Source organism: Somniosus microcephalus, chromosome 18 (genome assembly GCF_052327205.1).
Source record: "Somniosus microcephalus isolate GS21.2 chromosome 18, FLI_Smic_1.0, whole genome shotgun sequence".
NCBI classification, from domain to species: Eukaryota; Metazoa; Chordata; class Chondrichthyes; order Squaliformes; family Somniosidae; genus Somniosus; species Somniosus microcephalus.
This window is the reverse complement of record NC_141004.1, coordinates 53086842-53103998: the sequence shown is the minus strand read 5'-3', so window position 1 is coordinate 53103998 and position 17157 is coordinate 53086842. Positions and strand designations below refer to the sequence as shown.

Genomic DNA, 17157 nt, shown 5'->3' with positions numbered 1-17157 from the left:
CCCCAGAATTCTGCAACTCCTTACAAAAGTGTGTATAGAATTTGTGGGTTCGCGAGTCTATACAGAATTACTCTTTGAGACAATTCTAAAAATATATAGTTTTATTTAAGAGCCGACATTCAGTTAACATCTGTTGAATCAGTCGCAACATTAACAATTCAAAATACAATTAGCTTACATTTCTTATTTCTCAGAAATCCTTATTCTCAAATCTTTACTTCATTACATTTCTTACTTATTTCTAAATCCAGAACATCCACCAAAATCAATTACTATGACTTCCCGAGACTCATAGTTAAAGACTTACAGAGATGCCTCTGGAAAGTTGAGAAACGCTTTGCCCGTTCAGCGTGTTCTGACTTTTCTGTTGAAAAAGGTCTTATTTTTATACCCTTTTGGCAGTGGTTTCTTCTTTAATGTTCTCTGCTGATGTCAGCTAATTGTCTTTATTGATACCTCTTTCGAATGCTTTCTATCTTACTATCAATTCAACTATTGCATGCATAATTATTTCTCTACCTTTAGGTGTTCCAAAAACCATCATAAAAACAATGACAGCAATGGTTTCTGTTTGATGTCATTTTTACCAAAGATTCTTTCATTCAATTCTTAATATTGGCTTTACTGTTTTTTTGCAGACATTTTGACTCCATGGTGATCCAAGTTTAATACAAACACAATGCAATTGCTTGGTGTCTCTATTGAAGTCATATTTTCAAAGCCTTCTTGTTGGTATATTTACAATATGTAAATCAAAACCACTGTGTGTTTACTTGTTTTCTAGCTATCTCAATTGGTTGCATATTTAATCGTGTTTCCTGTCATCCAAGTTTAACATAAAACTATTTGACCAGCAGGTTTCTTTACTTGATGTCATGTTTTCAAAGGCACATGCCTCTTTTAATATTTGTATTTCAGTTTTACGTGTTAGCTCTTCACACTTTAAACTGGGCATTGTGTTCGTTGCAAACCATAGACCTTTCGGAAGCACCAATGGTTTGCTTCAATCTTTCATTGTTTTAGTATATTTAACTAATTCCCATTTCAAAGCTTGTTTACAACTTTGTTATCAACTGATCTTATCTCAGAAGCCTGTATTTCTGTTCACAGCCTTTTCTGCTGAGACTTGTGTCTTTTAAACCCAGTATGTCTTTTTATTAATAATAATAGATTTCTGTTCATGGTATCATGTATTTCTCTGAATCATGGCTATTCCTTCACAGATGAAGAACAAGTATGAAACAAGTGGCAGAATATGTCTGCAGTGCTATAATCATTTGGATATATTTTCCTCTGTTAATTTTAGTTGAAAAAGTAAACATGAAGTGTTGTACTTAGCTTCACAGCTCTGGGCTCTAACACTGTCATTTATTACAACTTAGTAGACAAAAATGCAGAATTTAATAACATCAAGTCACACTGCAGGATTTAATGCTTACTGTTTCTCAATGTATAATAAATGAATTGACTAACTTAAATTAATATGGTCTTCATCTATTAATGGTGAAGAAATGCAAATGAAGAATAAATGCAAATTGTATATAAATACCACAAGCTCTCCCATTTTTTTGCTTGTATTCAATTTTTACTCAGATGTTGTTTAAAATATAAGTGATGAGTTACAGGGCCTGTAATTTGAAATGTAATTTTTTTGCTTCCATCTTCAAATGTAATGAAAAGAGGTGAGGTCGGAGGGCTGAAGGTGGTCCATGCTGGTTTAATGCTCCATGTGGTGAGAGTTCACTCTCGTAATTGCTCTTACTCCGAGATCTTTATCTCAACCAGATCTTGAAGCAGAGGTGAAGGCCAGGTGCTTCTCTCGAGGACAAAGGGAAAATTGGAGTCAATTAGACCACTCTGACATTTCACCACATAAGATTAAATAGAGACATTGGCAAGTGGTGAAGGGGAAGTTTCTGGTCACGGACTCAGGGTGAGAGATGCATGTTGTAGGGAGCCAAAGAGAGAGAAAATAAGGAATAAATAGTTTAAGATAAAAAAAACACTTGTTTTAGTTCTATGCGCAATATTGAAGGAGGATAATCTGAACCTAAACAGCATACGCTTTATATAGTGGAGTAGTCTTAAACACTCAGTGCAATTAAAAAAAAAATAATTTAATCAGTTCAGAGTAGACTGATGGAAATCTTTAACGGTCTCCAGACTAATTTTAAGAGACTTTCTCAGGTAGTTGGCAGTGCAGAATGTGGCTGTGTTTTGTTACTTACTGCTTTCTCCAGTTTTGCAGAAAGGGATGTGAAGTGTTGGAACATCTGTCAGCAGAATGAATGTTACTGCAGCACTCGCGCATTTACAACATGCTGCTGTTCTCTTTTACAAAGAGTGAAGAGAAGAGTCGACATATCCAGGAGCTGCTGGAGCTAGCCGAGCAAAAGCTGCAACAGACGATGAGGAAGGCCGAGACTTTGCCTGAGGTGGAGGCTGAACTTGCCCAGCGGGTTGCAGCACTGACAAAGGTGTGTGCTCTCAGTGTGATAATCGGTCTTCAAAAAGGAAGGGAAGTCCCATAATTAAGTCTTTAAAAGCATCCTGGTAGCAACTTGATTCAGTTGCACAGAAGATTTTTGAGTTTGTGTCTCGATGTTGGACCTGTAGTACAAAAATCTAGTGGCATAGTTGAGTATTTTGACTTACAGAACGAAAACTCTGGAGATATGAAGAGAATGCACAGCTCTGGCTGTGATAAACGGTCTCTGTCTGAAGTTGAGAAACTTAACTAATTAATGATTTGTCACAGTTGATACAGCTGTGAAGCTTCGCTTCAATCAATTCTTTAAAAGCACTTTTGTTCTAATTGGCTTTAAACTGTCCATTTAAAACTGGTTGTAGATATCTCTACATGACTGAAGATCTAATATCTAACAGCCTTTTTGGTGACCTTTTACCAGGGGCCCTTATTTAGGTGGTTAACACTTTTCGATGATAATTTGTCACATCTCTGGATTTTGCTCACAGTTCCAGCTCAGACCAATAAAGATCTGATTTAGCCAGTTGCAGTACTAAGCTGGTATCATTTGGAACTTGGTACAAATTTACAACAAGACACACTAAGTGATTACAAAAAAGTTCCAACAATGCCCTTGTGCATCAGACCATGCTGAAAAAGTTGTTAACATTCATCATTTTTAGAAGAAACACTGTCCATTTCCTTCTAGTTTTTCCAGTTGTCTCTACTTAGAGATGCCAAAGATGTAGCTCTGAACAAATGCTTGTCGACTTCCACTTAAACCAAGTGCCACTGAAACCTGCAGGAGACAGTTCATGTGCTTAATTCATTATTGAGCTCCAGTAGTTAACAATAAGGCAATCATTCCGTCATTATTTTGGTGCTCTACAGTTGACCCATTTGCCCTTCCTTCCCAAGTATGATGCAGGCAAGGTGTCTACTATTGTTTATGTTCCTTAAATCTCTGCAACGTCTGTGACTGCCTTACAATTTATTTTATCTAAAGGATGGATTAGATAGTTTCTGTATTGTGAAGAAGCTATAAATTGTATGTTGAATTGTGGTGTAATGGTGAGGCGCAAGTATTAGAGAGGCAGCCATAAACCATGTGTCGTGGAGGTCAGTAAGTTCCTTTATTCGTGAGAGAGTTATAAACAGCTATGAATATTGTGACACTGCAGTAACCAAAATTACAGTAATAAAATTAGAGGCTTCAAGAACTGTTTTCTTATTGTAATATTCACCTTAAACTACTAAATTGAACACAAGACCAAATTTTACATTAAAATGAAACTCTTATTCTTTTCTCGTATTCTCTTCCTTTTTCCCTCTTTGTTCTTTTTTTACTTCAATTTTCTTCTCTCCTTCAAGGTGCATCACCTGTTCTACACATTCAAACCCGTTTTTCCTTACGTCTTTAAATTTAAAATGTTTAATTTACTTGCCCCTTTTCCCCCCGATCCCACCATCCATTGTGGAGGAGGAAGAAACTTTAAATTTAAAATGTTTAATTTACTTGCCCCTTTTCCCCCCGATCCCACCATCCATTGTGGAGGAGGAAGAAACTTTAAATTTAAAATGTTTAATTTACTTGCCTCTTTTTCCCCCGATCCCATCATCCATTGTGGAGGAGGAAGAAACTTTAAATTAAAAAAAATGTATATGCTGAGAAAAAGAAGCTTTACCATCTGGTTTTCCAGCCAACCAAGAGCCTAGTAGACACAGGCTGGGTGGTCACATCACCAGGATAGTCTTTGAAACAAAAATTGTGTCACAACCAGGAAATGGTTACTGCAAATGAGTAAACTCATCAGCAGTGTGTACTATCTACAAGATGCACTGCAGCAACTCACCAAGGCTTCTTCAGCAGCCCCTCCCAAACCTACGACCTCCACCATTAGAGGGACAAGGGCAGCAGGTTCCCCTCCTAATCACGCACCATCCTGACTTGAACAGATATTGTCACTGCGTCAAATCCTGGAACTCCCTACCTAACAGTATTGTGGGAGCACCTTCACCACACGAACTGCAGCGGTTCAATAAGGTGGCCCACCACCTTCTTTTCAAGGCCAACGAGGGATCGGCAATAAATGCCAGCCTTGCTTGAGACACCCATATCCTGAGGATATTGAAAAAATTCCCAGCAGTCCAACAGCATCCTAGAGGATAAATACAACCCCATACCATGTTAGATTCACAGATTATTCAATGTTTAAAAGCTGATAGCTTTTCAAAGATATAAAAACAGAAAATGCTGGAATTACTCAGCAGGTCAGGCAGCATCTGTGAAGAGAGAAACAAAGTTAACATTTCAGGTTGATGACCTTCCATCAGAACTAAATCGTTGCAGTACCTAAAATCTGTGAAACATTTTTATGTTAAGTATGTTACAGTGAAGTTCAGCTTCTCAATTATATTTACAGGAAACTTTGTGATATCCGGCACCAACGGGACCGAGCTGTTGCCGATCTATCAAAACTGCCGGACAAACCAGCGCTAATGTTGAAGCATACGGAGGTTTTCAGCTCCGTATCTGGCAACAAACACTGTTGCTTAGCAACAGCTTCTAAACAGTCAGCCCGTACCTTGGAAGCATCTCTGTAGCTTAGCAACAGCTTCAGAGAGACTTTGCAGAGCCTGACTGTTGGAAAAAAAGCCACGAGAAGAAAAAAAACCTAACAAAACGACTCCTGATTTCTGCTGGTGGATCGAGGTTTCCGGACATTCAACCTCCGGATAAACCAAAGTTTCCTGTATACCATTTTAATTTCATTTGCATTATATTTTTGTTGCATATTCATTGACAGAAAACATTTTTTTTTTTTTTTTTAAAGTGCACAGAAGCTTCCATATGTTGATTGTTTCCAGATCAAGAGGCTACACTCTCAGTGCCAAAGTGCTTGATAGGATTCCAAGATTGAGATACTTATTGCTTTTGTGCTAATGCCTCATCATTTGTTTTTAGGTGAACATTAATTAAATTCTTGTAACAGTAACTGAAGTTGGATAGCACTTTCAAAGAGCCGGCACAGGCACAATGGGCTGAAAGGGCTTCTTCTTTCCAAAAGATTCTGTGCTTCTACTAAACCCTTTTAATCCTGGCATGCTCTATCTAAGCCATTACAGTTTAGAACCTTATTAATTTAACCAGAGTAAACGCTTCTGTCTTTATCACAGAAATTGATTTATAAATCAGTATTCAGTCAGGCACCACAATTAATTCACTTATTTTCTTTCTGCATCTAAAAGGTATTGCCATTGGTCAGTTTCTGGGTAAAATCTGCACTAAATGTTTGATGACATCCACAGACTTGGGAAACACTAAAGAGGTCAGTCAGTATCTGTGGAGATAACAGACAAGTAAAGGTTATGACGGAGTCTACACCTGAACTGTTAACTCGCCTGTTCTCGCCACAGGTGCTGACTGACTTGCTGAGCGTTTCCAGCATTTTCTGTTTTTATTTAAGATTTCCAGCATTTGCAGGTTTTTTTTCCTTTCCATTCTGCAGAGTTTGGGTTAGGAATCTGTCATTTCCTATTACCTGGTTTGCTTGATTTTGGCCATCACTGTAGGTCAGCTGATGGGATTAAATGCGAATGATGTGCATGTTTACGGTAGAGCAAAATCTGTTGGGAAGACAGCAACCGTTTTAGTAACTGCTGCAGAAACCATTACAAATCTAGAGGGATTTTGAGTTGGATGTAATTACAGCAGATTTTAATCATAAAAATGTCTCGTCATCCAATAGGATAGAGGACTTTATCTACCGTTTCTCCAAATTGACCAGTAATGGTTGCTGTCGTTCTTATTCTGCAGGAGTCAGTGACGTTAAACAGACATGTTGTTGCATGCTAAGAAGTGAATAGAGAGGGGGGAAGAGGTTATATTTTGAGGAAGGAGTGGGCAGAAGGTGTGTGTTTTTTATTATCTAATTCTAGGAACAATCTGGTCACACTAATTTGTGGATGGATTCCAGCACAAACACTTTGTTTAATGGAAGCAGGTACCTGATTGTTACTGCTGAGATCGGTTGTATATAAGTAATAGCCAGTTGGCTGTCTCTACGCAGCAGTTCTAAGTTATTACTGTTGGCTAATTTAAGCTTTTGTTTGGATAGTGTTTCACTTTTCAGATAAATCTATTCTTTTGACACGGTCTTTATGGAACTCTGAATCTTAAATTGCATCGTAAGCGATTGGGCGCCAGTCAATGTGAAGACTCACTGACAATATGGCATCTGGTTGTACATACTCACTCCAGGGTCATCATCTGCCTGGTGTTAGATTTGAGGGTCTGGTTTTGAGTGAGCATTAACAGTTTGGTTGTTAAACTAAAATACATTTTTTTCCACGTTTCTGGGTCTCATGATGTGGAGATATTAATTATTGAGGTTATTAAAACTTGTTTCTGGGTCTTATGATGTGGAGATATTAATTATTGAGGTTATTAACACTTGTTTCTGGGTCTCATGATATGGAGATGTTAATTATTGAGGTTATTAACGTTTTTGATGAATCTTCATCAGTAAAGAAACCCTGCAAAGTTAAGCAATGATTACAATCTTGCTCTGCCCCATCTGGTTTTGGGCTTGCAAAGATAGCAATCTTATCTTACATAGTTCAAAATAACCATCACTTGCTAATTTCTCCTTTCTGACAAAGAGAGAATTACTTTATATATTGATTATAAGACGGGAAAGTGGTATCAATGTTTGTGGTTAAAGTGGAAGGATGTCATATATACAAGTATAAAATTTATGTGTTTCAGAGAGTAATATTTTGGGATAGAGTACCTGAGTAATTTGAGACGTGATGTATGGTAGGTATAGCATGTTTGAGAGGAACAGGTGACTGTGACCCCATGGATCCCAAAGCTTTCCACCACTGGGGGATTACCTCCTCATGTCTGGGTCTGTTGTAGGCTCATTGATAAGAGATTGATTGTCATGATTAGTCAACAGTTATTATTGTAATATGCGACTATCAGAATGGTAGAGAGCGAGCTAGATGGACTGTGGTCTTTTTTTGTTTAGCAATTCCCATGTTCCCATGTACAATAGTGAACATTCCTCCTAAGCACAAGTGGAAGCTGAGCATAGAGCAAGTCACAGCGCAGATGTTTTTATTGCAATTCCCTACAGAGCCAATCTCCTGCTCCATTCCCATAGCATTTTGCACAACACCAAATTACCACTTCCAGTTTCACATCATCAGCACCTGCTCCATACTCTGCAGTGCAGTAAATCAAATGTCCTGCACTGGTGGAAACCTGCTGTTTGGAGCAGCTCCTCAGAGAGTGGGAAATTTGAAGCTGTTTTGAAAAGAAGTCACAAATTCAGCTGAAGAGTAGGAGATCATCTTATACATGAGCAGCCTTCATAGTGAGTAGATACCGGATAAGATTACAGAGCCAATTTTCATCATTTTCCTCCAATAATATTGACTCACTTTTAAGTCAAATAAATATTCAGTTGAAGAGATAGTGCTGAAAGATAGCAGAGGTTATCTAGGTTCCATCTTGTTCTGTTATTGTGCAGCTTGGAGTGACAAAATTGTTCTCAGTAACGAGCAACATTTTGAAATGATTTAGAAATGCTAAATAATTTGAGGATGTGTCCTATGTAATTTGTCCTAAAACCCTGGAATTTATGAAAATATTTTTCTTCAGTACATATTGCTAGGTTTTGACTTGACAGTGGTGTCTTGAGCCTAATGTCAGTCATGGACTGGAGCACCTCCAGTCTCTGCAAACTCTGCCTCAGGCACCTCTGACCAGGTAGAACAACCTTATGAATGAAGAATAACCTTTCACCTCCCTTTCTGTTAGGCAGAAGAAAGGCACGGGAGCATAGAAGAGCGCTTAAGACAACTGGAGAACCAGCTAGAAGAAAAAAATCAAGAGCTTGGAAGGGTAAGTTGTATATTGTTAATAATGGAAGGAAAAATGGCACCTGCTGTTTTAACTGAAATGCCCTTGAGGAAATTTGGATTTAAAGTATGATAGCTTCTAATGTGTTAATCACTTGTCTACCTATATATGTCAGTTTTTCATTGCTCATTTCCATTGTGTTGATTGTGATAGATAGTGGAATAAATATACTGATTCATTAAACATAAAGACAGGTTTCCTACTTACAAAGGTGCTGTTAAAAAGATAATCATATGGAGATTGATTGGAGCCTCTGAAAACATGAAGGGTTTTGAGAGTTTTGTATAATGGTCTGTAGGTAATACTGGGGTCACATGAAACATAAGGACACATTGGTGAGCTTAATAGAACAACTTGTAAGCCAGCACAGTCTATGGGGCAATTTACTGTACCTTTGTCAAACCTATACCTTGAAAAAGTGGTGATTGATGGTATCTGGTTTTGCAAAGGAAAGAGGGGAGCAAAATTAATATTGACAGGCAATCAGCAACCGAAGAGCTGTAGATAGCAGTGCTCTGATGAATCAAACTGATGGAGGCTTGCAAAAATTGAACAGCAGAGTAAATAAAGTGAGCAAGAATTTCACTATTCTGTAGACCGGAACACTGTGCAGCTTCTGTATGAAAAAGGCAACTAACCAGGTTGTTATTACCTTACATGGTCATCATTCTGAGAGCTTAGTCCCGATGTCTTCATCCACAACAATTTATATTCATAGAATTCCCTTCACCTCAGCTTTGTGGGGAGGGAACTAGGGGGTGAAAGAGATGGACACTAAGAAGGAAATGAAGGAATTTGGAGGAGACTAAAGATATATTTATTCTTTTAGAAGTCTTCTGAGGCAGGGACAGATGTAGCTAGAGGCTATAATTTTGGAAAAGAGTTCTAGAGAGCAATGATTGGACGATTGGTTTTCAATGATGGAAATAGTACCCTAAAGTAAGACATACCTAAGCAAAGGATAGGATAGGTTGTTCTGAAATTGAAAAAAATGTGGTAAGTAGTATAGAAACATAGAAACATAGAAGATAGGAGCAGGAGTAGGCCATTCGGCCCCTCGAGCCTGCTCCGCCATTCAATGCGATCATGGCTGATCATCCAAATTCAGTACCCGGTCCCTGCTTTCTCCCCATACCCCTTGATCCCTTTAGCCTTAAGAAATATATCCAACTCCTTCTTGAATATATTTAATGTATTGGCCTCCACTGCCTTCTGTGGTAGAGAATTCCACAGGTTCACCACTCTGGGTGAAGAAATTCCTCCTCATTTCTGTCCTAAATGGCCTACCCCTTATCCTTAGACTGTGACCCCTGGTTCTGGACTCCTCGACCATCGGGAACATCCTTCCTGCATCTAGTCTGTCCAGCCCTGTCAGAATTTTATAAGTTTCAATGAGATCCCCTCTCATTCTTCTAAACTCCAGCGAGTACAAGCCCAATCAACCCAATCTCTCCTCATACGTCATTCCTGCCATCCCAGGTATCAGCCTGGTGAACCTTTGGTGAACTCCCTCCATGGCAAGAACACCCTTCCTCAGATAAGGCGACAAAAACTGCACACAGTACTCAAGATGTGGTCTCACCAAGGCCCTGTATAACTGCAGCAAGACATCCTTGTTCCTGTACTCAAACCCTCTCGCTACGAAGGCCAACATATCATTTGCCTTCTTAACCGCCTGCTACACTTGCATGCTTACCTTCAGCGACTGGTGCACAAGGACACCCAGGTCTCGTTGCACTTCCCCTTCTCCCAATCTATTGCCATTCAGATAATAATCTGCCTTCCTGTTTTTGCCACCAAAGTGGATAACCTCACATTTATCCACGTTATATTGCATCTGCCATGCTTTTGCTCAATCACCCAACCTGTCCAAATCATCCTCCTCACAGCACACACGCCCACCCAGCAATGTGTCGTCTGCAAATTTGGAGATATTACATCTAGTTCCCTTGTCTAGATCATTAATATATATTGTGAATAGCTGGGGTCCAAGGACCGATCCCTGCGGTACCCCACTAGTCACTGCCTGCCACTCGGAAAAAGACCCGTTTATTCCAACACTTTGCTTTCTATCTGCCAACCAGTTCTCTATCCAAGTCAATACCTTGCCCCCAGTCCCATGTGCCTTAACTTTACACGCTAATCTCTTATGCGGGACCTTATCGAAAGCCTTCTGAAAGTCCAAATACACCACATCCACTGGTTCTCCCTTATCTATTTTACCAGTTACATCCTCAAAAAATTCCAGTAGATTAGTCAAGCACGATTTACCTTTTGTAAATCCATGTTGACTTTGTCCGATCCTGTCACTATTTTCCAAGTGCTCTGCTATTACATCTTTTATAATGGACTCTAGCATTTTCCCCACTACCGATGTCAGTCTGTAATTCCCGGTTTTCCCTCTACCACCTTTTTTGAATAGTGGGGTAACATTAGCTACCCTCCAATCCATGGGTACTGTTCCAGATTCCATCGAATGTTGGAAGATGATCAACAATGCATCTACTATTTCTAGGGACACTTCCTTAAGTACCCTAGGATGTAGATTATCAGGCCCTGGGGATTTATCGGCCTTCAATCCCATCAATTTCCCTAACACCATTTCCCTACAAATACTGATTTCTTTCAGTTCCTCCCTTTCATCAGACCCTATGTTCCCCGACATCTCTGGGAGGTTATTTGTGTCCTCCTTTGTGAAGACAGAACCAAAGTATGTATTTAATTGGTCTGCCATTTCTTTGTTCCCCATTATAAATTCCCCTGATTCTGACTGCAAGGGACCTACGCTTGACTTCACCAATCTTTTTCTCTTCACATATCTATAAAAGCTTTTACAGTCAGTTTTTATGTTCCCTGAAAGCGTACGCTCATATTCTATTTTCCCTTTCTTAATTAATTCCTTTGTTGAATCCTAAACTGCTCCCAATCCTCAGGTTTACTGCTTTTTCTGGCCAATTTATATGTCCTCTCCTTGGATCTTATGCTATCTCTAATTTCCCTTGTTAGTCATGGTTGAGTCACCTTTTTTGTTTTATTTTTATGCCAAACTGTGATGAACAAATTCTGTAGTTCATCCATGCGGTCTTTGAATGTTTGCCATTGCCTATCCACCGTCAACCCTTTGAGTGACATTCCCCAATCAATCCTACCCAACTCGCGCCTCAGACTATCATAGTTTCCTTTATTTAAATTTAGGACCCTAGTCTCTGAGTCGACTACTTCATTCTTCATCTTAATGAAGAATTCGATCATATTATGATCGATCCGACCCAAGGGGCCTCGTACAACAAGATTGCTAATTAATCCTTTCTCGTTACATAACACCCAGAGTTAATATCCTTCCTTACAATTGTGTTAATCCCTTCTTTAACCAGCAATGCTACCCCACCTCACTTTCCTTTTAGCCTATCTTTCCTGAATATTGAATATTCCATTGGGTTATGTGTTGAAACAACTCTTATTTAATGCATATACATAAAATTGAAGGGGCAATATATAGAATCATAGAATGGTTGCAGCACAGAAGGAGGCCATTTGGCCCATCGAGCCTGTGCCAGCTCTCTGCAAGAGCACTTCAGCTAGTCCCACTACCCCTTGTTCGATATACTGCCATGGGATCTTTTACATCCACCTGAGAGAGCAAACGGGGCCTCGGTTTAACATCTCATCCAAAAGACGGGAAAATATTCCAATGGCCTGTACGGGGATCGAACCTTTGAACTTGGTGTTATTAGCACCATGTTCCAACCAACTGAGCTAATTGGCCGCAGATTGCTATAATGGAAGGTTGGTTGTAACAAATTGCTATGAAGATTGTGAAAGACTGCAGGAGGACAAGATTGATTAGCAGAATGTGCAGATGGAAACAGTTTAAGTTTGATGTAGAAAAATGTGAAATAATGAATCATGGATGTCAGAATGGGGAAAGGAAATCTTAATTGGAGTAGAGGGACAGAGGCGTGCAGATGTTTAGGCCATTAAAAGCAGCAGTGCAAGTAAATAAGGCCATAAAAGAGATAAATGGAATCCTTAGTTTTGTATCCAGAGGCGTAGAGTAGAAACTGGAGGTAATGCTGAATTTATACAAGACCTTAGGTCGCAGATGGAGCATTGTGAACACTTGCAGGAAGGTTAGAAAAGCAATGGAAAAGGTGCATCATTGATTCACTCGGATGCTATCAGAGATACGAGTCACTGTTCTGAAGGGAGACTTGAGAAGGGACTTTTTTCACTAGAGTTGAGAAAGTTTAGGGATAATCTGATGAAGGCCTTCAAGATTATGAAGGATTAGATTGAGGTTCATGTGAAGGGATAATTACTAGTCCTAGCCCCTTTAGGGCTACCCCGGATCAGGCGTATTCCCCAGACATTCACTTTCAACTAAAGTTTGAGGTAGACGTATCCTAAAGACGGTTAATTGGGTCTAAAGGAAAGGAACAACCTGACGATGTTACCATCCTCCAGATAGCACTTTTAATAAGTTTAGCTAGACTGTAACGTTCCAGATATTATGAGGGTCCAGAAAACTCCAGAAAACTCCCCCAGAATTCTGTAACTCCTCACCAAAGAGCGTACAGAGATTGAGTTTGCGAGTTTGATACAGAAGTATTATGTGAGACAATTCTAAAAATATATCGATTTATTAAAGAACCGACATGTAATTTACAGTTGGTGATTCAATCGCAACATTAACAGTTCCAAATACAAAAATCTTACAATTCTATTATCAGAGATCCTTAATCTCAAATCTTAACTTCGCTAGTTTTACAGTTCTTAGTTTATTCCAGGATATCCACCAAAATCAAATACAATACCTTGATCCCCGAAATACAAAGAGTTGAAGACTTACAGAGCTAGCTCGGAAGCCGAGAATCGCTTTGCCCCTTTACAGCGAATCTATCATCCCATTTGAAAGTTCAATTTTTATACCCTTTCTCAGTGGTATTTCCTTTGAAGTTTTCTGCTGATGTAAGCTAATTAGCTCTAGTCATTTTTCTGCTGACTTCTGCTATTCTTACAGTCAGTTCAGCTGGTAACATTAAGAATCGTGTCTCTACCTTTAGGTGTTCGAAGCTTGTCATAAAAACGGTGTGACAGCTGATGTATCTATTTGATGTCATTCTTACCAAGGTCTTCTATTTGTGTCTTTTTACGATGTGTATATTAAAACACCTCAACCGGGTGCACCATTGTCTTCTTAGTTACCTCAGCTGTTTGCAACACAGACTCGTGTCTCCTGTGTTTCATTTGATGTCATTTTTACGAAGACATATGTTTCTTAATCTTATGTGATTCTTTCCAAAGTGTAATTTAAAACACCTTAACAGGGTGTACCATTGTGTTCTTGCCAAGGCTTCAGACTATCAGGAACCTCCAAGCTCCTGTTTCAATAAGGCTATTGATTCAGTGTCAACAACTTATCTTATCTCAATTGCCTGTATGCTGTTTACAGCTTCTCCATTGTTAGGTTTTTAGATTTTCAAGCCCAGTTTGTCATGTTACAAAGGCCAGAATTCTTTCATAGAATGGTGTATTTTTCTGAATATAGCTTATTCCTTCACACATGATGGTTACCACTGGTTGATGAGATGGTAATGCGAGGGCACAAATTTAAGATGATCACAAAGAGAATTAAAAGAGGTTAGAAAAAAAATATTGAGAGGGAAGTTAGAATATGAAATTCTCTGCTGCAGCCATTGTTGAAGCAGAGTCCCTAACTTTGTTTAAAAGGCAATTAGATGCTGAAAAAGGAAAGTGAACAGGGGAGTCGGATTAGACTAGGCCATATGGAGAAAAACACTGGACCAGACTTGATGGGCTGTAACTTTACAATTCATGAATTTCTATGATTTAGTTTTGAACCATATTTTTTGCATTGTTTCTCAATAGGGTAGAGCAGTATTGTGGATAAAATGAGTTTGTCATGAGGGTAATATTTTGCCACTTTTCTGCTGATATGTCAACTTAATGAATGGATGGATTTCACTGCAAAAATAGGCTTAGTTAGGATACAGATTCCAAACTGCAGTTGTGAATATGCTAACACTTACCATATTGGTTAATAGCACAAATATTTGGTCAGCATTATATTAAAAAAAAATTCTTTATTCCATGCGTTTGGTATAAAAGGGCCCAAAATTGTTAAGATCACTCAACTTCAAATAGCATGACTTCTCTCCACAGATGCTGCCCGACCTGCTGAGCATTTCCCGCATCTGCAGTATTTTGCTTTTGACCTATTCCTGACCTTGTTTGCTCAGAAAATTGTTTACGATTGAGTTACCAGACAGACAGAGGCAATGGGCCATTATTAGTGTACTTCAAAAATAAACTGTTACAAGTTAGGCTTTCTCCAAAGCTCAGTTTGAGTAAACTATTGAATTTATAATTTTTCAAATGTGAATTTAGCCATAGGTGTAAGTACTTTCCACTTAAAAAAAAAAATCAACTTTGGATAAACTCCATGCTCCACAGACTGATTTACTCATCTGGGCCATGAGGGCTATTGGCAAGTATACTTACTTCACAGACTCTTGAACGGTTTTTACGTCACCTCTATGATGTAACCGTGTCTGGGCTTCAGATCTGCTCAAAATCCAACTATTAAAGCTTGTTTTCAGACTGGGCAACCCAAACTTTTTAAACTTGCTCCCACATCCAAAATGGAAAGAGGATGCTAAGGAGAAGCCAAAAGGATAAATGTTTAACAGCTACAATGGGTTAATAATATAGAACAGGTTACATTAACGAGAAAAAAGTAAAATTGAAGCGTAAGGAAAAGCAGAGCAAATGAGAGAGAATAGAGTAAATATGGGTGGCAGGATGAGCAGAATTCATTTTTCATTTTATTAAAATAGTAGTTGTTCCTACTCTCCTCTTCTTTCATATGGTAGTAGCAAAGCAAATCAAATGTCAATATCTAAGTTGGATAGCCAGGCCAAAGCTTCCGGTGTAACAGTGTGGATATCTTGTAGGCTGCCTGCGGATTTCCTCTGAGGGCAGTGCTCAATGATGTGCACCAGGCTCTGAATAGAAGCTCCACAGTCGCATGGAGAAGGTGGCAGCATCTACCATGACCAGTTCTGAGGCAGTTGATGGTTGTCCACTGTTTGCGAGGAAGGTTTGATCCTTCGGGTTATACTGTGGGGTCCTCTATAAGGAATCCATTCCGTATGTCACAGTTCTTCCAAGCATTTCGCCATCGGTCATCAAGGCTGAGGGGAGATCGCTGAAGGGTCTCGGCGACAGTCCAAAATGGCCGTCTAAATTTGAGACGGGTTGGTGGTAGGTTGCTCAAGTCGGCCTGGATTGACATGTCTTTGCTGGTGTAGTGGTTGTATTCTCTGGAGACTGAATATTTGCGACGTAGGTGTGGTGGTGCGATGTTTGCAAGCACGGGCAGCTAAGGTGTTGGTGTCAATAAAAGCGTACCGGTGATAATTCTCATAGTAGAATTCAGCTGGATATCAACGGATTTGACATGCGGACTCGATAGCCATGCCGGAGAGCAGTACTCCGCTGTAGAGTACACCAGGACGAGTGCTGCTGTACGGAGGGTTTGAGCGTCTGCTCCCCATGTGGATCCGGCGAGTTTCTGGATCAAGTTGACCCTACTCTTTAGTTTCTTCCCAAGGTTCCTACTCTAGGGTTAAGATTGCAGTCAGAAACCTACCCCTGACTTTGCAATAACTATTATTATTATCGTGTTCATCTCAAGAGGACAGCAGCACAGTGGTTATGCTATTGGACCAACAGCCCAGAGGTGGTGGGTTCACTTCCCACCATGGTCAATTGTGAAATTGAATTCAGTAAATCTGGTCATTTGTGGGCTGGCACCAGAGAGAAATGACCAAGAAAGTTTCCAGATTGTTGTAAAAACCCAGTTGGTTCTCTGAGGAGAGATCTGACCGGTTGGCTTAAAGACAAGTAAGTATACTTGCTGGGGTGTTTTTACACATCATTAACTGTGTCTCCGTTCATGATTGCAGGCTCGCCAACGAGAAAAGATGAACGAAGAGCATAACAAACGTCTGTCGGACACCGTGGATCGACTGCTGTCAGAATCAAACGAAAGGCTCCAACTCCACCTGAAGGAACGAATGGCTGCTCTTGAAGAGAAAGTACGTGGAGATGGTGCTGTCTGTGCCCAGTGCTGGGCGTCTGGTGAACGAAGCATTGTTCTATTATCAGGGTCTGAAATGGATCATGTGATCAGCAAGAAGGCCTACATTTTCAAAATTGCTCCATGCACTAAGTTGAACACCAACCTTGACGTAAATATAAAACAAAAAAAAAACCACTTCATACTTGTATCATCCATTGCATTGATCTCAGTGCACGGAGCAATTTTTATCCCCTTGAAAGGAGAAGTGAATCATTTTGGGGAGATGGCCGTTTGAAAGCCTGGAACTTGCACCAACTAATGCAAATAATACTATTTTAGCACTGGAAACAACTGCAGGCAAAACAAATGACATGAATTAGTGCCAATTGTGCAAAGATTTGGCAATAAGCATTGTATGTAGTATAATGACTGACAGAATAATGAAGATTAGATGGATTGATTGATGATGAGTCTGCTATAATATGTGTGAATTCTGAGCCCTGCTCCCCCAGCTCTATATAGGTTGCAAACCACATTTAATGTGGCCAAGGGTTGCACAAGACAAGTCTGGCAATGTAGTATTATAGACAGGAGTAATAAAATTTAGATTTACCAAGGTGTCATTCATAGCAGCAGAAACACAATGCCACTGTGAAT

At 39.5% G+C, this 17157-nt stretch overlaps 1 protein-coding gene across 1 annotated transcript in view; it reads left to right on the top strand.

Annotated features, from left to right (window-relative positions):
• The window catches only part of ppfia4 (PTPRF interacting protein alpha 4), a 165373-nt gene that overhangs the window by 50614 nt on the left and 97602 nt on the right, over positions 1-17157 (top strand). The window contains exons 4-6 of the mRNA XM_086011458.1: positions 2343-2477; positions 8295-8378; positions 16385-16516. Coding sequence (XP_085867584.1) covers positions 2343-2477; positions 8295-8378; positions 16385-16516 — 351 coding nt within the window. The remainder of the gene's footprint in view (positions 1-2342; positions 2478-8294; positions 8379-16384; positions 16517-17157) is intronic.